Source organism: Notothenia rossii (assembly GCF_949606895.1).
Source record: "Notothenia rossii genome assembly, chromosome: 3".
Taxonomy (NCBI): domain Eukaryota; kingdom Metazoa; phylum Chordata; class Actinopteri; order Perciformes; family Nototheniidae; genus Notothenia; species Notothenia rossii.
In genome coordinates, this window is record NC_136901.1 from 27,670,184 (window position 1) to 27,693,977 (window position 23,794).

The following is a 23,794-nucleotide window of genomic DNA, read 5'->3' on the forward strand; positions in this document are numbered from 1 at the left end:
CAGTTTTCTTTTTTTTTTTTTCTCTCTTTTGTCTCACTGTAAACTCGGTGTTGCGTTGTAGTATGGCGGAGGTAGACGCGTTTATCAGTGCTCCCTCTCAGGAAGCCCTTGAACATTTCTCAATGGAGCAGCTGCTCGTTATTGCGGAACATTTCTCGGTGGAAATCGTTGGCGATAAGAGGCTAAAAAGCACTATAAAAACCTCTATTGTGTTAGTATTACGTGAAACGGGTGTGCTTCCGGAAGTTAAGGAGGGGGTGTTAAAACCTCTGTTGCAGGCTAGTTTACTGTCCTTTGAGCAGCAGAAGGAGATGTTGTTGTTGCAGCTGAGTCATGACAAAATGAGGTATGAGATGGAGTTTGAAAAGGAGATTGCAGTGGAGAGGATGCGGCAAGAGACTGAGAAAGCCAAACTTGATATGGAAGGACAGCGTCTTTCCATAGGCAGAGGTAGTGCGGTGTTGGGTGAGCGGCACGGTGAACAGGTGCCCAGGTCTCCTCAGCGGTTTGATGCTAACAACTTGCGCTTGTTGCCGCAATTTAATGAAAGTGATCCTGACACTTTTTTTTTGCTTTTTGAACGGGTGGCTAAAGCTAGGGATTGGCCGGATGCAGACTGTGCCCTGATGCTTCAGTGTGTACTCACAGGAAGAGCACAGTCCGCATATTCCGCGTTGTGTTCGGAGGATAGCTCTAGCTATGTTAAAATAAAATGGGCGGTGCTTAGAGCTTATGAACTTGTTCCAGAGGCTTATCGACAGCGTTTTAGGTCCTTGGAGAAAAAACAGGGTCAGACTTATGTGGAAATGGCGAGGGATTTGTCTGTTCATTTTAAACGTTGGTTAGCTGCTATGGACATCACTTCCTTTGACAAATTGGGTGAACTCACTATTTTGGAACAGTTCAAAAACATCCTTCCTGACAGCATTGCAACCTATATAATAGAACACAGGGTAACTTCGGCATCCGAGGCTGCAGTAGCAGCGGATGAGTTTGTGTTACTGCATAAGGGCAGGTTCGGAGGGCGTGCTGGAGATCTACCTGTGTTTGGGGGAAGTGGAAGGTCTGTTGATGTTGGGTCATTGGGGATGGATCTAAAGAAAGTGGCTTGGGAGAAATCTGAGGATAGTTGTAACTATTGTCGTGAGAAAGGCCATTGGAAACCAGACTGTCCGGTGCTTAGAGCAAAATCCAAGGGAGGAAGATTTGTGGGTAAACCGGTTGCGTTTGCTGCTCCTGTGAGTAGCTGCTGTGTTGACGAGGTGCTTACGGACCACTTATGTGGACCTGAGGTTCTGGCGTCCTATGCTCCTTTTATAAGAGACGGCTTGGTGTCATTGGTGGGTAGCAATGTCAAAGTTCCAATTAAAATTTTGAGGGATACAGGTGCATTTGACTCCTTTATTGTTGACTCGGTTCTGCCTTTGTCTGAGGAAAGTGACACTGGTGACACGGTTCAGACTCGGGGGATGGGATTAACGGTTTTTCCAGTTCCTGTCCATAGGATGTATCTCGACTGTGACCTTGTTAAAGGGGATGTAGCTATTGGGGTACGTCCAGCTTTTCCAATCGAGGGGATACATTTCATTCTGGGTAACGATTTGGCAGGTGGTAAAGTCTGGGCTGATGGCCCTTCTGTGTTGTTAGTCACTGGTGGTCTGATTGAGTCAGCATCTGAGAAGCGCTCTACAGTGGTGCCAGACGTTACGGCCGCGTGTGTGATCACAAGGGCTAGGGCCAAAAGGGATCAGGACTTGCTATCACATGGGAAGTCAACTGACACAGTGGAGGTTCCATCTTTGTCTGAGTTTTCGGTGTTACTTACACACCATGAGGTGGGAGAGGAGCAACGTCAGGATGCTTCACTGAAAGGCCTTTTTGACTGTGCTGTGCCAGTGGCAGAGAGGGAAAACGCTTCAAGTGGATACATGTTGCGTAATGACTTGTTGTTTAGGAGATGGAGGGCTGTTGATGGTGCAGGGACTGAGGTTTTCCAGCTGGTGGTGCCAACTAAGCTTCGTCCTCTTGTCCTGAAAGTCGCACATGATGAGTGTGGACACTTTGGGGTTCGGAAAACATATTGGAACATCCTGAAACACTACTTCTGGCCACGTCTTAAGACAGATGTGTCGCAGTATATTAGAACATGTCATGTGTGTCAGCTGACAGGGAAACCGAACCAGAAGATCAAACCAGCACCACTACAGCCGATACAAGTGGTAAGTGAACCATTTACACATCTCATTGTGGATTGTGTGGGCCCTTTACCATGTTCAAAGTCTGGTTGCAAATATCTGCTGACTGTGATGTGTCAAACCACTAGGTATCCAGCGGCTTATCCTTTGAGGTCGATTACAACTAAGGCGGTGGTTAGGGCCTTGTTGCAGTTTATCTCAATATTTGGTATTCCTAAGGTCGTTCAGAGTGATCAAGGCTCCAATTTTTCGTCTCACATGTTTGCTCAGGTGTTGAAGCTTTTGAAGATTAAGAAGAACCAGTCAACAGCTTACCACGCCCAAAGTCAGGGTGCTTTGGAAAGGTTTCACCAGACATTGAAATCCTTGTTACGTGCTTACTGTACTGAGCTAGATGGAGACTGGGAGGAAGGTCTTCCTTGGTTGATGTTGGCTGCAAGGGAGGCGGTACATGAAGGTACGGGGTTTAGCCCTAATGAGTTGGTTTTCGGACATGCTGTACGGGGCCCCTTGGCAGTGCTGAAAGAGGGTTGTGTGGACACTGAGCCACCACGGAGCTTGGTGGATTATGTGAATGGCTTCAGACGTCGTTTGATTGTTGCTTTAAGTATGGCACGGGAAAAGTTGTCAGTGTCTCAAAGTAAAATGAAGGAGTTGTATGACCGTCGTTCGGCACGACAGGAGTTTAATCCAGGTGACCAGGTTCTATCACTTATGCCTATTGTTGGTTCCCCATTTCAGGCTAAATATTCAGGTCCGTACACTATCATTGAGAAAACTTCTGATTTAAATTATGTTGTGGCAACACCAGAACGAAGGAAGACTAAACGCCTCTGTCATGTAAATCTTCTGAAACCCTACCACAAGCGGGAGGTTAACACGGACACAGAGGTGGAGAAGGATGAGGTGCAGCCGGCTGTTGCGGTGACACATGGTTTGACGCATGAGGGAGATGTAGTGCCTGAACCTGATGATAGTTTGCTCTGTGGTCATTTGAGAAATTCGGAATCGCTAGATAATTTAGACGGGTTGTTGTCTCATTTGGCGGAATCAAGACGTGAGGAACTCTCAGCATTGGTACACAAATATCTGTGTCTGTTTGGAGACACTCCGTCGCAAACTGACTGGGCTGAGCATGATATTGATGTTGGGGACGCTCAGCCGATTAAGCAACATTTTTATCGCATGCCACCAGTTAAGCGCAATCGGCTGGATGCAGAGATTAATTACATGTTGGAGAACAAAATTGCTGTCCCATCAGCATCTAGTTGGGCGTCTCCATGTATTTTGGTGCCAAAGCAGGATGGGACACCTAGATTCTGTACTGATCTAAGAAAAGTGAATGCGGTGACAAAATCTGACTCTTTTCCTTTGCCACGGATGGATGACTGTATAGATCAGGTGGGGTCCGCAAAGTATGTTAGCAAATTTGATTTGCTTAAAGGTTATTGGCAGATCCCCTTGTCCAAGCGGGCACAGGAAATAGCAGCATTTATCACACCATCTGGACTTTATTCATATAAGGTAATGCCGTTTGGGTTAAAAAATGCTCCTGCTACATTCCAACGTATGATGAATCGCGTGGTGTCGGGTTTAGAGGGTTGTACGGTGTATCTAGACGATTTGGTAATTTGCAGTGACACTTGGACTGCTCATGTTCAGCGCATCGAGAGGTTGTTTGAACGGTTAACGGAGGCACATCTGACTATTAATTTGGCCAAATGTGCCTTTGCAAAGGCAACAGTGACATATCTTGGCCATGTGGTGGGTCAGGGTTGTGTGGCTCCAGTTCTGGCCAAGGTCAGAGCAATATCTGAATACCCACAACCCACAACCAAAAAGGAACTCCAGAGATTTTTGGGTATGGTTGGTTACTACAGGAGGTTCTGTGAACATTTTTCCACTACAGTGTTTCCTTTGACTGAACTTCTTAGGGCTAAGGTAAAATATACTTGGTCGGTCGACTGTCAGAGAGCGTTTGATAGGGTTAAGTCTCTGTTGTGTTCCTCTCAGGCGTTAGCGGCTCCATGTTTTGATCGTCCTTTTAGTCTCCAAGTAGATACAAGCCAGGTGGGAGTCGGTGCGGTTCTGCTCCAGCTTGACAAGGGGGGGGTGGAGAGACCCGTCAGTTTCTTTTCAAAGAAACTTAACAGTTACCAAAGGAATTATTCGGTGATTGAGAAGGAAGCGTTAGCACTCATTTGGGCGTTGCAGCATTTCACTGTATATGTGGGAGCAGGAGGACCAATTTTGGTTTACACAGATCACAATCCCCTGACCTTTTTGCATTCAATTAAGTGTCCTAACCAAAGACTGACGAGGTGGTCTTTGTTTCTTCAGGCTTACAACCTTGATGTTAGGCACATTAGGGGGTCTGACAATGTTATTGCTGACGCGCTGTCACGAGCCCCATGGCACTAAGTATGGTTAGGTCGTACCTTAATGTATATATATTAACTGTCATACTGTGATAAATCTTTCTTGCTCTGCCCATTCTTTTTAAATAGTGCTTCTCAGATACTGGTGTTGCTAAAGGTGTGGCTGGGCGTTGAAGGAGAGGATTGCTGTGTGAAGGTGGTGTTTTTTTTGTTGTTTTTTTTTTTCATTAGGGACCTGGGGGAGTTCCATATGTGGGGTTTTGTTTTCCATGACCTTTTGCTTTGGTTTGGGATGGGGTTGGTTGGTGGTGCCGGTGGCCCTGGGGACACCGACTTTAAGGGGGGGGGTGTGACGACCCCTGCTTCACTGCCTATGCTGGTGTGGGTGTGCCTTTGTGTGTGGGTGTGTGTGCTTCTCTCTCCCTGATTGTATCCAGGTGCAGCCTCTCTCCAGGTGCTCCCAATCTGATCAGCGCCTCCATAAAGGGTCTAAGTAGGCTGCAGTGGCTCTCTCTCTGCCCGGGGGAACGTAGGAGGAAGAGCAGCCCGGAACAGCTATCCTCCTGCATAGAGCTTGTTAACCCTGTTTGGTGGTCGGTTGTTTTGGGGAGTGTGAATAAACTCCTCTTTTTTCCGTACTCACGTCGTCGTCTCATCGCTGCGTTTGTTATGGCTGAGAGCCAAGCCGTGACATAAGCACACAGGCATCTTGTTAAAGTTATCTCGTGACTCTGGGATTTGTAGTCTTTCTAGTTGCGTATTTTTCATAGACTTATATTTCAACAGTTTTACGACAAACTGTGACTTTTTTGACATGGAAATGATTTTTTAAAGATTGACAAACATCATATGTGTAATTCATGGCACAATTCAAACGGGATCGAAAGATACGTTTTCTCTCTCCATTGATTTCAAAAAAAAAAAAAATCCGAAATAAGGTCCCATGGACCGGAAGTAGATGGGCGTGACTTCGCCACTCTATAGTGCACCTTTCACTCGGACATGTCAGTGTTTAAGTCATTGAAAGTCATCCTCCATATTGCTAAACCGGAAAACCGTGAATGCACCGGTAACTCTTTATAACACCCGTGTAGAAAAATATAATAACATTACAAAAATAACATAAATGTTTCCTCCCCGTCGGGGAATTGAACCCCGGTCTCCCGCGTGACAGGCGGGGATACTGACCACTATACTAACGAGGAAGGGATGAGATCCACTCAGTGCAGTTCCGCATTTATACAATGCAGCGCTGTATTAGTATTATATGTATTAATATTACTGTATTAGTTATATAATAAAAGTGCATTCATCCGAATGTGTTCTCATTTCATCCCCGTCATGCTTAAAACAATGTGTTGCATTGGCCGGGAATCGAACCCGGGCCTCCCGCGTGGCAGGCGAGAATTCTACCACTGAACCACCAATGCATAAAAAGTTTCAAAACCTTAGAGTTAAATTTCCTGGGGAGGCCGAGTAGTGTGATGCCTCTGTAATTGGCACAAAACCTCTGATCCCCCTTTTTGAAAAGCGGAACCACCACCTCGGTCTGCCATTCTTTCGGTACTGTTTCCGACTTCCACGCAACATTGATGAGACGTGTCAACCATGACAATCCCTCAACACCCAGAGCCTTCAGCATTTCTGGGCGGATCTCATCCACCCTCGGGGCTTTGCCACTGTGAAGTTGTTTAACAACCTCAGTGACCTCTCCCCGGGAGATTGGTGTTGATCCCCCGTCATACTCCAGCTCTGCCTCTACCATAGAGGGCGGAGTTGTCGGGTTCAGGAGTTCCTCAAAGTGTTCCTTCCAACGCCCTAACACTCCATCAGTTGAGGTCAACAACGTCCCATTCTTACTGTACACAGCTTGGATGGTTCCCTGCTTCCCCCTCCTGAGGTGTCAGACAGTTTTCCAGAACAACTTTGGTGCTGCCCGAAAGTCCTTTCTCCGAACTTCTCCCACACCCGCTGCTTTGCCTTGGCCACGGCTGAGCCTGTCGGTACCTTGCAACTGCCTCGGGAGTCCCCGGGATAACAAATCCCTGAAGGCCTCCTTCTTCAGTAGGACGGCTTCCCTGACCACCGGTGTCCACCAGGAGGTTTGAGGGTTACCGCCCCTTGAGACCACAGCTCCCCGCCGCGGCTTCGGCAATAGAGGCTTTGAACACCGCCCACTCTGGTTCAATGTCCCCAACCTCCACAGGAATGCCCGAAAAACTCCGCCGGCGGTGTGAGTTGAAGGCCTCCTGAACGTTGGCCTCCTCCAGACGTTCGCAGTTCACCCGAACTACACGTTTGGGCTTACCAGGTATGTCCAGAGGCTTCCCCCGCCACTCGACCCAACTAACCACCAGATGGTGATCAGTTGACAGCTCCGCCCCTCTCTTTACCCGAGTGTCCAAAACATACGGCCTCAGGTCCGATGATACGATAACGAAATCGATCATGGACCTTCTGCCTAGGGTGCTCTTGTGCCACGTACGCTTATGAGCATCCTTATGTTCGAACATTGTGTTTGTTATGGCCAATCCATGACTAGCACAGAAGTCCAGTAACAAACCACCACTCCGGTTCAGATCAGGGGGGCCGTTCCTCCCAATCACACCCCTCCAAGTGTCTCCATCATTGCCCACATGTACGTTGAAGTCTCCCAGCAAGATTAAAGAGTCCCCTTCAGGAGCCCCATACAGGACTCTTTCCAGGGTCTCCAAGAAGGCTGTATACTGTGAACTGCTGTTTGGTGCATAAGCACACACCCAGGGTTGGGAGGGTTACTTTGTAAATGTAATCAGTTACTGATTACTGAATACATGGCTCTGAAAGTAATCTGAATACAGTTGCGTGTCTTAAAAAAGGTAACCAACGTAATCAGATTACTTTTAGATTACTTTTGGATTGCTTTCTTTTTCCATCAAAGATGGGTATGTTTTCGTGAACAGGAGACACAAAAAGCAAAAGGAAACTGAACGTGTTTTTACTGTTTTAATGGCTTATCAAGAGCACAACTAAAACATAACATCTGAAACGATGCAACAACATAATAAACTTTTTGGGGATGCAGCTTGGGATGTGAGGAGTGAGGGACACGGCTTAGAACAGGCATGTCGCCTTCTGTCCTGCCAGTGTTGGCAGGACATGAATTAAAATGTCGAACTCGGACTTCATTTTAAGGACATTTCGGCCAGGGGTGTAGAGCTATATTTGTTTAAGCACCGGATTGCCAAAACAGGAGACTCTGTGCACCAGTCTGCCTTGATCTATGAATTCATGTCCGTGACACTCACAGTATCTGCTGCCCAAAGCTGTTTTATAGAAGGGAAACCTCCTTCACTTCATGAAATCTCTGCAGCACCAGGACGAGCGGGAGGGTTAACTCAGCCTCTGAGAAGACGAGCGTGCAGTGCCTTTCACGCACCGCCTTCACTGTGTTTACCTTCAAAATCATTAGAAAGGCTAAAGAGCGACCGCAGGCTGATGTGATTTAACCACACACACCTCTACACACACACGACTTAAACGCAGACTTTTGTTCCTCCATATTTCGTTGTTATATGTTAAACTCAAGAAATCTACCCTCGTGGGGATGTGATTGGCTTAGAATTGAGGAGACATCTGATTGGCTAAAGATAGAAAAAATTACAAGTACGAATCGGCTGAGCGTCAGGGGAGTCTCAAAAAACCCACACACGAATGCACAGCGATCCGTGCACAGAAAGCAGTTTGTGTTTGCAGGTGCAGAGGTTTTAAACGGAAAACAAATATGTGTGGATTAGGCTTGGGCGGTATCATTTTTTTCATACCGTCATACCTTGCTGACATCATACCGTGGTATACGGTATATGACGGTATGACTTGGGTCGACTTGAGCGAGGTTGCGTTCGGCGGCAAATAGATGTTTCGAACGGTATATTATATGTTCGGTGTAAAATGCAGCCCGAGCCGGTAGATGCTCGCAAAGTGCCGCGACATGCGCGCAAGTGCAAAACAAGGGCTGCATACATGACACATTGTGCAAATGGCACATTTTGAGATCGGATACAGAACGCGTTTGTAGATGTCCGACGTTGTTTCCATTGTGAGCTAAGTTAACAATATATCATCATACATAAACATTTTCCGGGAGTAAATGCTTGACTTATTGAATAAAGTTTGCTATATTCACTAACTAGTTTGGCAATATTATTCCGCGCATGTGTTAAAAACCTTATTTCCATTTAATTAATTGGATTACTCGCGTGAATGCTTAGCACGTTAATGCTTTTGTTTTTAAAACCGTCCGACCTCCACTACAAAACCATCAACCAGTTGCATAGGATTAAAAAATGTCAACACTCACTCACCCCGTCTTAAACATTCCCAAAGAAGTGCCTCTGTCTCTCGTTGTGCTGGATAAAGTCACTGGCGACAAGTAAACCCAAAATAGTCCCAAACAGGCGCAGAGGCATTTTTCTTTTTTACTAGTTGTCCGAGTTCGGGGCCGGCAAATGCTGCCGCCATCTTGCTCAGCTCAGCTCTGTGCTGAGCTCTGAGAGAGGGAAAGACGGACTGCCCTCCCCTGCCCTCTGCTGGCGCGTGCTGTGCATTACAACCAATGTCATCCCTCTCAAAACTCCGTGTCAGTGTAATAGAATAAAACGCATCTGTGATTTGGCGCACAGTCTGTGACGTCACGGTATTGAAAATCATACCGACGGTATTTCGAAATACCCTGGTATACCGTAATACCGTCATACCGCCCAAGCCTAGTGTGGATCAAAAATACATATGTAAAACTTTTTTCTGTATTTGGATTTTATTTACATGTATGTGAAACGGAACACATTTGTGTGTGCATTGAAAAACACAAGTGTGGATCCGGAAATACAAGTGGGATTCCTTTTGCGGATCATGAAATACAAATGTGAATCCTTCTGTGTGCATGTCTGTATGAGACTGTTCTGAGCCCATAGACCTATGATGACAAGTAAGACAAGAGTAGAAAATATAAAGGTATATTCGCATATAACGTTCACGTATTATTCATACATTTATTTCCTCATTTATTTCTGTATTTATTTATTTCCTCATTTATTTATTCATGTATTTGCTCATTTATTTATTCCTGTATTTATTTATTTCCGTATTTATTCATGTATTCCTGTATTTATTCATACATGTATTTATTTCCTCATTTATTTATTCCTGTATTTATTCATATATTTATTTATTCCTGTATTTATTCATACATTTATTTTCACATTTATTTATTTATTTATACTTATGTCATGTTCTGTCCTCCATATTGCTAAACCGGAAAACCGTGAATGCACCGGTAACTCTTTATAACACCTGTGTAGAAAAATATAATAACATTAAAAAAATAACATAAATGCTTCCTCCCCGTCGGGGAATTGAACCCCGGTCTCCCGCGTGACAGGCGGGGATACTGACCACTATACTAACGAGGAAGGGATGGGATCCACTCAGTGCAGTTGCCAATTTATACAATGCGGCACTGTATCATTAATTATATAATAAAGTGCATTCATCAGAATGTGTTCTCGTTTCAGCCCGTCATACATAAAAGAATGTGTTGCATTGGCCGGGAATCGAAACCGGGCCTCCCGCGCGGGCCCCGGGGATTGTTTCATGATTTTTCCATGATCCTGCATAAACGATTTCCCATTCATTCTCTATGGCACCGTTGAATCGTTGCCGATGTAATATATATTTGGCCGCGAGTGGCGCTGTGGCGCACTTTTGCCAGTGAGACCTGTCTGCTCCTTCCCCCGCTCTCCTTCAGTGAGTGAGTGATTGAGAGACGGGACAGCGACTTTTTCAACTCCTGACATTACGACCAAACTATAAGGTAAGTTATAGTAACATGAATTAAAAGAGAAGCGACATGTAATGTTATGTTATCTGGGCTTTGTCTGACGTGTTTTAGTTTCAATGAAAGCTATAAATTGGTCCGTGTTTCCTACGTGTATCGTGTCTAACGGCTGCATGCACACAAGGCACTTTAGGATGAATTACATGTTAATGTAAAGTTAATTCAACTTAAGCTGCTTAAAGTTCATGTGGTAGGATTTCTGTGTGAGTTTATTGTGTTTTTGTTGACTTGGTGAGGCGAAATTACCGCAAGTTACTTGGAGCGAAATCCTCCGTGTTTGTGTGCGTTTACATTAATGTATATATAAATTAACGCTAACTACCATGTAAGTTTACCATTAACTCCCTTATTATTTTCCAATAAACCGGGGTTAGATATACTAACCCATCCCTGTTACAAAACACAGCGTGGGGACAAGTTAACAGCAGTTTACTTTTCATTAATCGGTTCTACAATATTCAGCTGTGCTGTTGGCCAGACGCCATTGGCTGTATCGTTTCAATAGCTTGCATATAAACTCTTATTTCACTACTTCATTTTTTTTAAACTACTTTTCTTTTTGCATTTACTTTTTAATATTTACTTGCACTATATTTCTTTATTTTACTGTTGATAATAATGACATGTTTTAATATTTTCTATAGTGGCTCCTGAGATTTCTGCAGAGGCCAGTCAACCGACACTGCATCCACCAGCTGCACCAACACAAAGTGAGTGATACTAACAATAATAATACATCACATGTTTGAGGCACCTTCAAGTGTTTGAATGTTTCTCATTTGGATGTGTACTTGCTAAAAATCATTTTTCAAAAAATCACACAATCGTAATTATTTGCCATGTATTTTTATTTATTGTCTGCCTAGGTCAGCCATTACCCATGCCATCAACGGTCCCCAGCTGTCCTCTTCTTCCTCTTCTTCCTCTTCCTCCTCCTCCTCCTCCTCCTCCTCCTCCTCCTCCTCCTCCTCCTCCTCCTCCTCCTCCTCCGCTTCCTGCCTACAACCAGGATGTCAGTCATTGGAACTGTTCGCCGCAGCAGAGGATCTGGATGAAGATGGAGCTGCAATCCATGGGGCTCTGGCCAGGCCCCGTTCCTGTACGCAACCCTCTAAAGATGGTGTCATTGTGGCGTGGCCCTCCCCAGCCAGAGCTGATTGACAGCGTCTATGATTTTCCCTGCGCCAAGTACTTTCAGCTCCATCCCTTTTTCATCTGGAAGCCAGAAAATGACAATTTGATGGGAAGGCTGAGGAACAATTACACTCTGCCGTGTATTGACGGCTGTGCTCAGCCTCAAATTGCCTCTGCTGGTGTTGGTAGGCCTCGTGTGATTGTCGCCACCACCGGACAGTACTACTTGCTCTCTTCAAGGCTCTGCTGCAAAGTCTGCCGGAAGAGGTGGTATGCCGACAACCCATCCTGGCTGGAAAAGCTCCCTAAGAGGTTCACCAACCTGCTGCCAGCAGTACTGACTTACAAGAAAGCCATCTGTAAGTCGGTACTGGACGAGCTCCGGCGCAGCGGCAAGTCACCCACTGATATGGCAAAGCAGATCACAGAGTTGATGCACCTGAAATATGAACGTGCTGACCTGGCGTACCTCCTCAGCTGTAAGAACATCATGGATGGTGAGGAAGGAAAGTACGACCAGAAGACAATTACCCAGTTCCTTCGGCAGGAAACCAAGCCAGCTCCCTTTGGAGAGTATGGGGACTCTGATGGCTGGAACGGGATCTCTGTGTCTGCACACTACCTGACAGACTGCCTCCTGCATGAGTACGAACACCAGCAGGGCGCCGGATGCTTGGATGACATCTGCAGGGCTCTAGACTAACTTTTTTCCCCATCCTCCCGGAACCGTCCCGAAATACAATCTAAGCCGTCCCGAAATTAATGTGGACCGTCCCGAATTTAAAATATTAGTTTTTCTATATTATCATTAGTTAAAATCATTCAAAGTGACCTTTAACATAAATACAACATCATACAAATCATTAGATGATAATTCATCAACCTTTTTATTTTAGTGAATCAGTCAAACACATAAAAAAATAATATATTTTAAAAACACACAAACAAGAAAGTTACTCCAAATGTAATCCAGTCAAGTCCCATCCAATTAACAAAAATCCAACACTCTGTCCTGAAGACAGAACCCAGAGTAACCAGTAACCAGGATGACTGTAACACAGTCAGGAGACCTTGACACATTAATTATTCTTGGAACTGGGGCCTTCTGTTCCTGCAGCCACTACTCCACCACTTGGTGACCGCTTTCTCTGCATTGAATTGCTGTGCAGGAGGGCCATGAACTGAGATGTGCAGGAGGAAGCTAAGCATCTCGTTAGACAAGCAAGACCTCCAGTCTGACTTAATTCTCTTCATGCTGGAGAATCCACGCTCGCAGCAAGATGAACTCATGGGGAGCACTTGTGTGATCTCCACTATGACCTTCATTTGCTTAAACTGGTCTTCCCTTCCAATAGCACCCGTAAGTAGCCTCTGCCACAGCACCTGGGGTTCAATGTGCCTGTAGTGACGCTGTACGAGGACTTTCAGGTCAAGCCACTCTCTCTTAGCTGCCTCTCCAGACGTAAAGTCCTCGCATTCTGCAAGGATGGATTGGAAATGCTCCATTAATTCAATGAGCTCCGCATTGCCAAATGTCGCCAGTTCAGCTGTGTCTTCTGGCCAGTTAGACAGATCAAAGAGGGTGGAGGTTGCCTTCAGAATCCCTGTCTCCAGATTCCCAAAGCGTGCTGACAGAAACCCACACAGGTCGTTAATGAGGCGGAGCTTTAGTGAGTTGAAGGTGGAATTGTCCGTTTCCCTCCTGTTGAGCTGGACATTCTGCCAGGTGTTTCCAGGTCCAACCTCATCAAGTACCTTCTGGAGCCTTGGGCCTGGGTCTGTCTAGGTTTGTAATAAAAGGAAAGAAAAAACATTTTACTCATTGTAATCCATAAAATGAAAACGTTTTAAAGTATGTTATATTGTGACTATAATAATTAATATTTGAAATGTGTGTAATATATAGAATATTTACTCTGATGATGTTGATAATGTCTAGACTTCCAGGCGTACATTATTGACATTTAAAATATTTCTTATTCTATAATAACAGCACAAAATGCTTCCACAGTTTTTCAATAATATAATCACAAATGACAATATCTTTATAGTTTTTCATATTTAGGGATTATATAAATACCAGTTTTACCAATTTGTATATTCAATTGTTAATGTTCAACAATTAATCAAAAAAATCTTTACTGACCTGCATGGCTACAAGTGACAATGTTGTTGTTTGTAGTCCATCAGAGACCATCTGCAAGGTCAGTCCATACCTCTGAAACAGCAGGCTGAGCTGCTTCAGCTCCTGAAGAATGTCCAACACCAAGTGAATGAACATCACCATCTTGTACTGTGTCAGGGACCGATGAATCGCACGTGCTCTCCCTTTCATTAAGGCACTAGCTTCCCTGTCATTCGGATCACTAGCATGGTTCTCAAAGTGAACCATGGTAACTTTGAAGTTTTTCACCAAACCTTCAAGGGCCCTGGACATATGTGGAAGCCATCTTGTCCCATCAATGTTACCTGGTTTGACCACATTTATGCCCATAACTTTCCCAAGTGCATGGAGCTCACGGGAAACTTTTGCAGAGTGGGAGTAGTGCTTGTAAACACCATTCAGTGTTTCCTTCAATTCAGCCAGCAGAGGCACTGATTTGATGCTGTCAAGCGCTGACAGCTCCAGTCTGTGAGCCACACACCAGATTGGTACAATTGAGGGACACATTTGTTTCAGCTTGGCTGCCACTCCATTGTGAACTCCCATCATCACAGATGCACCATCACAGCCGAAGCCAACCATCCGGGATTTCAAGTCTTGCTCAGTCAGGCCCACATTCCTCAAACCAACAAGTATTGCGTCAAGGATGCCTTGGCTGTGGGCATGCTCCAATGAAACAATGTCCACAAATTGATTGACAGGTTTGCCATCTTCCACATATGTCAAGTAGACCATCTCCTGATCTTTCACGGATCGGTCAACACTGGAATCGGACATGACAGAGAAGAAGTGTGTGTTTTTTAGTTTCTCCACCAGGTCATCCTTCATAGATTGACCTATGGCCTGGACAAAGGTGCGACAGGCATTGTCGTTCTTGTAAGTGTCACCAAGGTCCAGACCATTTTTGAGATGCAAGTCAACTAGGCTTGGAAACATGGTGAAGGGGGCTTCTTCTTTTGCCACAAAGTAAGCTATATTAAATAGCTTTGTCATCTTTTCTCTGACATTCTCTGACATCTTTTGTAGGACACAAGCCATGGGTGTTCCGCTTGGGTTTACTTTTGCAGCCTGAGCACCTTCGCAGTCAGAATGTGATGTCGTTTTGCTGTGTTCTTGGAGTGTTTTTATCCGGATTTTGCCACCATCCACACCAACAAAAAGGTTGTTCCCCTTCGCAAGACTGGGAAAAGCACGACAGCTTTTGCAGAACATCATGCCTGTCTCTGCATCAAATTCAGCAAATGGGAAGGTTTTCTTCCACTCCGGCAACCATTTGCGTTTTCTTTTTGCCTCATATTTGTTTGAGCTAGAGGCATTTGAGGCAACCTGCAAATAGAAATGTAAAAGTTGAACAATTGAGTGTGCAGCCTACATTAGTGTGTGTGTGTGTGTCTGTGTCTGTGTCTGTGTGTGTGTGTGTGTGTGTGTGTGTAAACAGCCCCGCGGCGCCCCCTCGCACACTACCCATCCCTACATGGGGAGAGGCGCAGCATATTGCTAAGAAATAAATGCGATGGAGAGTTCTCATCTCAGCCTTATTACCCATAGGGGATGAAGAGGAGTAATTAAATAAATAAGTGGTTAAAGTTAGAAACATGATCTGAACTGTTGCGGAGTTTTGACTCCTCATAGTTAAGGTAACGTTATCGTCATATCACTGTGTAAAATGGCTACTGACTGGTTAGCTAGCGTTAACAATACATCAGTCTGACGTTAGTTAACTAACTGGTAACGTTAACATTAATAAGAGCAAGCTTACCTCATTGACTTGGGTTGAATTCCCCGTTACAGCTATGGCTGAGGCCGGCGCTCCAGGGTCTGGTTCTGCTGTGCGTTTTCTCGATGTAATGGTAAAAAATTGCAGAATTCCTCCACGGGATGCCATTATTATTGTACATCACTCAACCCGCGAAATACACACACTCAGAACGTAGCTAGACCCGCGAATTCGCGGGCCAGGAATTCGCGGGTCTAGCTACGTTCTGAGTGTGTTTGAGCTCGAGGCATCACAGACAGCTGTGCGGGTGGCTGACAGCTGTAGCTACGTACTGTGTGTGTGTGTGAGTGTGTGTATTTTGCGGGTTGCTAAATGCTTTGTGCGTGTGTATATGTTGACAAGGAGGTTTTAATAACTGTGTGCTAAACAAAACGTGCAGTCAGTTTCATTTTCATCGCCGTTCGTAGTAGAGTTAGCAGGGTATATTTTAATTTTAACTCTCGTCCCAAATCCGTCCCAACATTTTTTTTAATCGTCCCCGACCCTATTTTTTTCGTCCCCGGGACGACGGGAGGTCCTTAAGCTCGAGCCCTGGACATCTGATGCCATTGCTGCTCAGGCTACTTCCGGTGACGTGCTGAATACATGTGCATCAAGGTCCAACTTTAATGCAAACATGCTCATCAAGCTGGACTTACATTTTTTCATTCTCTATTTACTACTGCTTTATTTACTTATATTTACTTTATTTAACAAAATATTATTTACTTTATTTACTTCTACCTCATTTTGTTACTTATATATTATATGTTTTGTACGACATAATCTGCTTTGTTTCTGTTGTTTACAGTAAAGATGTTTTCTTGATTAATATCTACATGTTTCATTCATAAGTAAATTATTTATACTACATGGTCCATATCTTAAATATAAATAATACCTTTACATTATTTCATTCTCTATTTACTACTGCTTTATTAAACAAAATATTATTTACTTTATTTACTTCTACCTTATTTTGTTACTTATATATTATATGTTTTGTATGACATAATCTGCTTTGTTTCTGTTGTTTACAATAAAGATGTTTTTTGATTAATATCTACATGTCTCATTCATAAGTAAATTATTTATACTACATGGTCCATATCTTAAATGTAAATAATACCTTCGGAGTTTTTCTTTTGAAGGTAATAAATACATATAAACACAATAACAGGACATTAGGATTCACAGACTTTGCCCCAACCGGGTGTCGAACCTGATAACAGAAGAAATATCAGCTGGCTAAGACAGTAGTTCAGCACCATCAGTAATGCTGCGATTTTATTGGCTGTCACTCTATACCACCTAAGCACGACTTGCCCCCGCGTGGTAGGCGAGAATTCTACCACTGAACCACCAATGCATAAAAAGTTTTAAAAATAAAAGCCTTTAAAAATGAAACCGTGAAGATAGCTTGAGTTCTGAAAAAAATTCCTTGGGAAGGTTGATGAAATAAAATAAAGAGCAGACAATTCTACTCTTACATGCACCAACAGCCTGATTATAGAAAAAAGTGTTACCTTGGTCTGGTGGAGTTTCCTCTCGCACCAATTTCTTCTTGGAGCGTGGAGTAACGGGGAGAGGGGTTGGCACAACCTGGCACAAGAAAAACAAACAAAAATAAACAAATATTTGATTGATATCCCATATTTCAGATACTGCATACATTCCTGCTGTCGCCCTCTAGTGGTTGCAGATGTAATTTATTACAGAAATAGAAACAGGCTTCATCAAGAAAAATTGTTTTAGGTAGACATCAGCAAAATTAGGCAAAAACATCAACCACACAAAATTGAAAAAACTATTAAACTAAAGAAATGCTAAATCATGAGTTGGCTAAGTAGCTGTTGCATGAGGCCAATTTAGACTAAAAAACGGCTGAGACTCATCGAAATATTGCCAATGAACACAGAATGTGTTTTACAGGTAAATAATTATTAGTAAAATCGTTTTCCTCAAGGCAAAACAAATAAATATTGCACATAGACAGCTGCCCCGTTAATTATCCAGCCCTCCTGCAGATGCCACGTGTCTGAGTGAATTGGCTGGCCCACTTTAGAGTAAAAAACATCGTGAATACTTTAAAATGTTCAACATGCGATGCAATGCAGTAATATTAGGGTAAAGCCACTTGAACACATTATCAAATCTAAAAAACACATTTGAATGATGAAAAAATTGAAGACACGCAGAATTACGTCAATGGGTCGGCTAATTAGCTGCTGTGTAGTACCAACTACCATCAAAAAACATATAATACTCGACGAAATCTTAACAATTAACTTAGAACTATAACAGGAAATGTCTTTAAATTTTTAATAAGCTGACAGTTTCCTCAGTGCAAAACAACCAAAATGAAGCGTAAATGGAGAGCCTCTTAATTGTCGACCAGCACTGCAGGCGCCACGATGTGTTAGCGACCTAGCTGCCTGGCACTTTTTCCACTTCAAAAACATCGTGCAGATAACTAAAAACTAGCAAAAGTTGATTCAATACTATCATATGATGAGGCAAAAACTATTGTTTCTGTTAAAACACATTACCCTGCCACAAAAATAATGAATTATGAACAAAATGGAGGAAGGCTGAAACACGGCATTGGGTCCGCTAACTAGCTGTGGCGTCATACGAATTAACACCCAAACACGTTTAAAACTCGACGAAATCTTAAAATTATACTTAGAATTATGACAGAAACATGACGTGCATATAACTAGCAACAGGTGATTCACTACAGTCATGAGGCAAAAGCTATTTTTTGTGTTAAACACATAAACCAACAAAAAAAAAACACTTGAATTATGTACAACCTGGATGAACGCAGAAAGACGGCAGGCTAATTAGCTGTGGCGTCATACTAATTTACAGCAAAATACGTTTAAAACTCGACGAAATCTTAACAACGAACTTAATATTATTACAGAAAAGGCTTTTAGCAGGTAAATAACAGGTACTTACATAGTTTCCTCAATGCAAACAACCAAGAAAAAAGCACATGAGAGCTGTCCTGTTAATTATCCACCATTACTGCAGGTATCAACGAGTGTCTGAGTGAAGGAGTATGCTTTCCGTTTCACTTCTTTTTTAGTCCACTAGATGGCACTGCTGTGATTTGAAACACTTTTCTAACTACTCTAGTACATGATGAACATGTGTACACTTGGCAACATTTTAATGTACCAATCAATATGAGTGTGAAGAAAAACACATATAACCAACACTGACTGATTCCTCAAATATGAACGTTTGCAGTTTCTCTAGAAGTTCTTTGAGTTGACTGTTAGTCAACAAAACAAGGCATGAATTTGCAACATCGAACTTTGGGAAAGTGCAGTGGACACAAATAAAACGGCAAATGAAGGTTACAATGAACAACAAAAGTGTCAACAAAATCTAGAAATACATTTAAGAAATGTATGTCCTGTTTAATATCAACTTTCATGAATCTATTTAGGCATTTAATTATTTCTGAATAGTGAAACAATTCTTTTTATTTATTATATAATTATATGTATGTAGGTTACATGTATTGTCATGTGTTTATTCTTGTATTTATGCAATGATACTTAAGTATTTCTTCTTCCCCCATACCCGCCATCAAAGTCTCAACTAAATGTATTTAACTGGGGTTACAGTGTCAATTTTACTACCAATGAACAATGCCTTGTGTAAAGTGGCCCCTCAGCAGCATCCCCAGTGGACTGTTGTACATGGCACTGACTGAACTGTTTGTTGGTAGGTATACTGATATGTGTGTAAATGTGTACCTCTGCAGGCTCAGCACCCATCACAACAACAGTGGGTACACTGAAGAGTTCCATGTTGTCCAGGTATTGCTGATGTTGTAGGCGCCATTTCAGACAGTCATAGATGAGATTGGCCACACCTTCAAAGATTTGGTTTCCAATCTCCAGCTGGACACACAGTCAAAATAAAGTCCCAGAAAATGTGATTATAAAACATTAAAAGCTAGAGACAATACAAAAAAAAAAGACAGATAGAGAAGGCCTTGAAAATGATAAAAAAAATAATAGTGTTAAATATTCTACACAATGAAATCAACAAAAGAATAATGAGGGATCGATTTCAAACCTTGTAGGACCAAAAATGACATGCCCACACTCACAATCCACACACACTGTTACAGCAAGGGTACTCAAACTTTTTTGTTAAAGGTCCACTTGTGAATTTTATACAAGGTCAATGGTCCGGATCAATGTCAGTAAAGTCCCCCCCCCCCCGGAGCGGAGCAACAAAGTTTCAGCTCGCATGGGGCCCCCTTGAGGGGGTTTCCCAACGTGTCGTTGCAGTAAATTAAAGGGTGTTTCATGTTCATGTTGAACTCACGCAGCGTCAGACAATAAAACCCTCTCTCTCCCTCCGTACCCAAATCTTTTTAAAAACAGGTGTACAACGAGCGGGTACAGATTTGCTGCCGATCTGACGTCAAATCGGCGGCGGATCCACACAAAGTTGCTATCAGAAACAATGCCTGACATGTTTTGGACGTAATCTCGTCTTTGTTTACATTAGCAAGCGTCGCTAACACTCAGAGCTAACCTGTAATGGAGAGCACTTGTGTTTAAAAAGCAGGAAATAAAAAAAAGAACTCACCTTGTGATAAACCCGCAAGAGAAAAAGCATTTGAGCTCCATACTGTTTCAGAAAATGTAATCTTTGATGTGGTTTAGAACAGGATGGCGTTTTATCACAGCATAATTTAACTTTATCTCCGGTAGAATTCTGATCAGGCATTAGCTCCGCCTCCTCTTTTTATTTTTTTTAAAGCTAAGGACCCAAAATCCGCATTTCTCTAACAGGGCTGCAAAAGAGGTGTTTGAGCAGTATGAGGCATGGCTACAATGGGTGATCTGTTTGGTATTTTAAGAAAAAAACTTCACAGACAGGTTTTTTATAGGTATGGCCCTACAGTATATGTTTCCAATATAGCATAATAGGTCCACTTTAATTTACATCAGAATCAGACATTTTGTTTCATAATTTTTTTTACATTTTTTTTTTTAATAATGGGACACAGGGTTCGGTCCGGATTCGGACCTTGGTCCGGAGTTTGAGAAGCCCTGCAGCATACAGTGCAATGGTAAAGAGCAGGCTTCATTGAGAAGATATTGAAACAGAAAGAAATTGTCAGGCCCAACTCACCTCAGCGTCAGGGTTCTGTGTGTGAGAACTGAGATCTGGAGCAGTGTAGCTAAGCTGAACCACATCATGGAGCTTGGACTGGGGAGGCCCGCTGTCCAAAACTGGTCTCAGACCGGACCAGAATAAATCCAACTCTGCACGACCATGAACTTCTGCTGCAGGCATACACAAAAGAAGACATATTTATGTTGATAACAACACATAATACATTGGAAAAATAAGATATAGAGTCCTGACTGCAAGGACATTTTGTATTGCAGCTCTATGGCGAACAAAAGTTATTTTACATACACATTCTGTTCAGCAAGATAATGACAATCCTTCATTTTATGATGAAGTCAAATGATTTGCCAGAAGTAAAAAACTAACATTATAGCTTGTAAACAAAACAGTAGCATGATTCATTTATAGTCTTATATACTTGTAAAAGCACGTAAAAGTGCCTTATTAAGTGCTTACTGAATACCGAAGGCCCTTTACCTGAATCCAAAACTGGAGAAGTTGTCTGCTCATTGCCCCCAAAGGGACTTTCTTCCTGCTGCTCCTCAGAAGTTTTTGTGTGCTCCGAACACAATTTAATGACATTGGCTACATGAACACCTAAGGCATCAAGCGCTCCAATCAGGTGGGGCTGAAAGAAGCCGAGCAGCAGGATGTAGTGTTGAGGTCCATCCTCTGGCTCGTCATCTATGCCCAGACACACAAGTTAATTTATCATAAACACCTACAATTATATAGTGCAGACGTAGGTGATAGCCAAAGTCGTCTTGTGCATTGCAGTATTTTCTCACAATGTTAGCACAGACGTTCAAGGTTCAAGGTTCAAGGCTTTTATTAGTCATATGTACATTATATGACTACAGTGTAGTTATGACGATGAAAATCTTAGGTCCCAGGCTACTCCAACAGTGCAACACAATAAAACAGATGTGGTTGAAATTTGAATTTGTACCTATATACTTTGGTGGCTCAACATCATCCCTGCGTTTTAGCTTTGTCTTCTTCTCCTTAGAGGGTCCCACAGGTGAGGGTGGGCCCTTCCCCTTTTTGTCAGTGACTTTAGCCCCTCCTTTGTCCTTGTTGACAGAGGGAGGATCAACGTTTGCCTTCTCCTCCTCAGCCTTCAAAATATGCGGAAAAATCCAATTGATTCTTCCTCTATAGTCTGTATAATATTGATTAAAAAAAAGTCACTCCAATTGTATTAATATCTCCTGATTTGTTCCTCACCTGCTCGCCTTCCCTCCTCTGCTGATCATTGGCTTTGATTTGTAGCAGCTGGAACTTCAGTATATTAGCCATCAGGTCACAAGGAATCTCATCTCCTGCATCCAGGAGTACCTTCGCTGGCTCTGTAACCTACTCAAGACACACAGGAGGAATTAAGCACACAAAAACCCAATCAGAAGACACTGACTGACTGAAACAAAAACACATTAAAAATCTTTATTCCAAAGCCCACCTCATAAAACATGGGGGCTTCATCAGGTCGTTTTGCTTTGGGATTCCCCAGTTCATGGATCTGTAAAACGTTTGGAAAGGAATGAAATCTCCTTTGACGAAATACAAGGTATTAAGAGTTAATGACTGCAGAGTTCTACAAAAATACAATATACACAGTTTCTGGAACTTGATCTGAACTAAAACTACCTTTGCAACGGTGCTTTCCCAGGTCAACAAGCTGAAAAGTTTGCGCTGTGGTTTCTGTGCAGCCACAGACAAAGCCTGGGTAAGCTTCTCCTCCTCTGGACTTCTCCCGACCACCAGAGACACACAGGCTTGCCATGACTCCTGGAAATAGTATTGAAGAAAAACAAGAAAATTAAGAAATACATCATCCAAATAAAAAACCACACTGTGTCACTGATTTCACATCATCCTTCTCCTTAATTAACAAGGTTCAAAGATGCTGCACATCACATTACTTTGACAAAAAAAGCTAAATGTTGTGAGAGGATTTTTTTCCCCTCCCAACTTTATTTGATTGAATTCATTCATTACATTCATAATTACATATGTCCGTCTTTCATGAAAAAAATCCAGTGAATACATTTCATGGTTTAAAAATAATAAAAGGATCAAATAACTTGAAGAAGAAATATAAAAAACAGAAAGGGCACTTCCGGTCTTACCCTCAAAGTAAAAACTCACATGTTTATATTTTGTGCATTTTCTTATAGGCTACGTCTTATTCAGGTGACAAATGTCGCAGGAAGTTTGTTTGTTTGTTTGTTTGTCTACACAATTTTCACCAAATAACCTAATTACCTTGTTAACGTTACTTAAAGTGTATCAAGGAGCAAATTGCAGGATATAAACCCAGTTTAAATCCCTTGTTCTACTTAAGATGAAACGCTATTAACATTAAACAATGTAACGTAAATGTTAGCTAGCTAGCTACTAAGGACCATGTTAAAGTTAGTTAACTACCGCGCGTAGCCAGCAAATTAGGACTCTAAAAGTTATAATATGTAATGAAAGATACCTTTACTGTACACACAAATAAACAGTAAGTTAAACAGAAAAAAGGAAGCGAGTGAAAAGAACAAACCTCTTCAAACGGAGCTCTGCTGAGACCAGCCTCCCAGTTCTTGCCGACAGCTGAGGCACCAGAAGCATTGGGCTTTTTGGCTGAGCCCTTCTTAGCTGCTTTCGGTGGCATTTTCAATCAGTGACAATTATTGAAACTTGAAACAACGCAGAACATTACAAAAAATAGTCCTCAACCTACCAGGGCCCTTATCTAGCTAAGCTTCCTAAAAACGGCAAGTTAGTTTATCGTTTAGCGTCGCCTGGTGCCTGTGTTGCCCGTGGCAACAGCAAGGACACCTGTCAAGTTGAGACATAAGGCCTACTTTTCCTGTAAACTTTCAAAACAAAAGCATGTGGGTTTCCTAATTGTTTGACAAAGCAATATCGAAGATTAACAACTCTATGTTTTTGGTAGTGAATATCCCTCAACAACAATTCAATAATAACATTGAAATAAATAACATGTGTTGTGGTTTATAAGTCAATTATTCTATTCATTGTATCCACTGGATGGCAGTGTTATCTCTATACGTTTATTTTTTAGCCATAATGGTGCACCCATTATGGCTCAGGACATTTAACTAAAGCAAG

The 23,794-nt window shown here is 42.6% G+C and overlaps 3 protein-coding genes across 7 annotated transcripts in view; 1 reads left to right on the top strand and 2 right to left on the bottom strand.

The window, feature by feature from the left end:
• Window positions 1-23,460, bottom strand: part of spag17 (sperm associated antigen 17) — a 115,395-nt gene extending 91,935 nt beyond the window's left edge. For 2 of the 5 annotated variants that reach the window (XM_079667702.1, XM_079667700.1), the window contains exons 1-9: window positions 23,223-23,460; window positions 22,322-22,462; window positions 22,134-22,193; window positions 21,902-22,030; window positions 21,624-21,792; window positions 21,152-21,358; window positions 20,672-20,826; window positions 19,276-19,422; window positions 17,029-17,104 (exon numbers count right to left, since the gene is read on the bottom strand). In XM_079667702.1, coding sequence (XP_079523828.1) covers window positions 17,029-17,104; window positions 19,276-19,422; window positions 20,672-20,826; window positions 21,152-21,358; window positions 21,624-21,792; window positions 21,902-22,030; window positions 22,134-22,193; window positions 22,322-22,462; window positions 23,223-23,333 — 1,195 coding nt within the window. In that variant the 5' untranslated portion in view covers window positions 23,334-23,460. Of the gene's footprint in view, window positions 1-17,028; window positions 17,105-18,466; window positions 18,532-19,275; window positions 19,423-20,671; window positions 20,827-21,151; window positions 21,359-21,623; window positions 21,793-21,901; window positions 22,031-22,133; window positions 22,194-22,321; window positions 22,463-23,222 lie in introns of those variants that run through there. The other 3 variants (XM_079667703.1, XM_079667701.1, XM_079667704.1) reach the window with 3 other exon arrangements.
• LOC307031011 (uncharacterized protein) lies at window positions 10,352-12,285 on the top strand (the record flags this gene model as incomplete). Its single annotated transcript, XM_079667706.1, has 3 exons — window positions 10,352-10,424; window positions 11,093-11,158; window positions 11,315-12,285. Exon 3 carries the CDS (start codon window positions 11,329-11,331, stop codon window positions 12,283-12,285), a length of 957 nt encoding a protein of 318 aa, XP_079523832.1. The 5' UTR covers window positions 10,352-10,424; window positions 11,093-11,158; window positions 11,315-11,328.
• Window positions 12,666-15,127, bottom strand: LOC307031010 (zinc finger protein 862-like; the record flags this gene model as incomplete). The annotated part of the gene is made up of 2 exons (XM_079667705.1): window positions 13,729-15,127; window positions 12,666-13,364 (listed from the first exon to the last, which is right to left on the bottom strand). The coding sequence occupies exons 1-2, from the start codon at window positions 14,959-14,961 to the stop codon at window positions 12,666-12,668; spliced, it is 1,932 nt and encodes a 643-aa protein (XP_079523831.1). The 5' UTR covers window positions 14,962-15,127.
• Window positions 23,461-23,794: the final 334 nt, after the last annotated feature.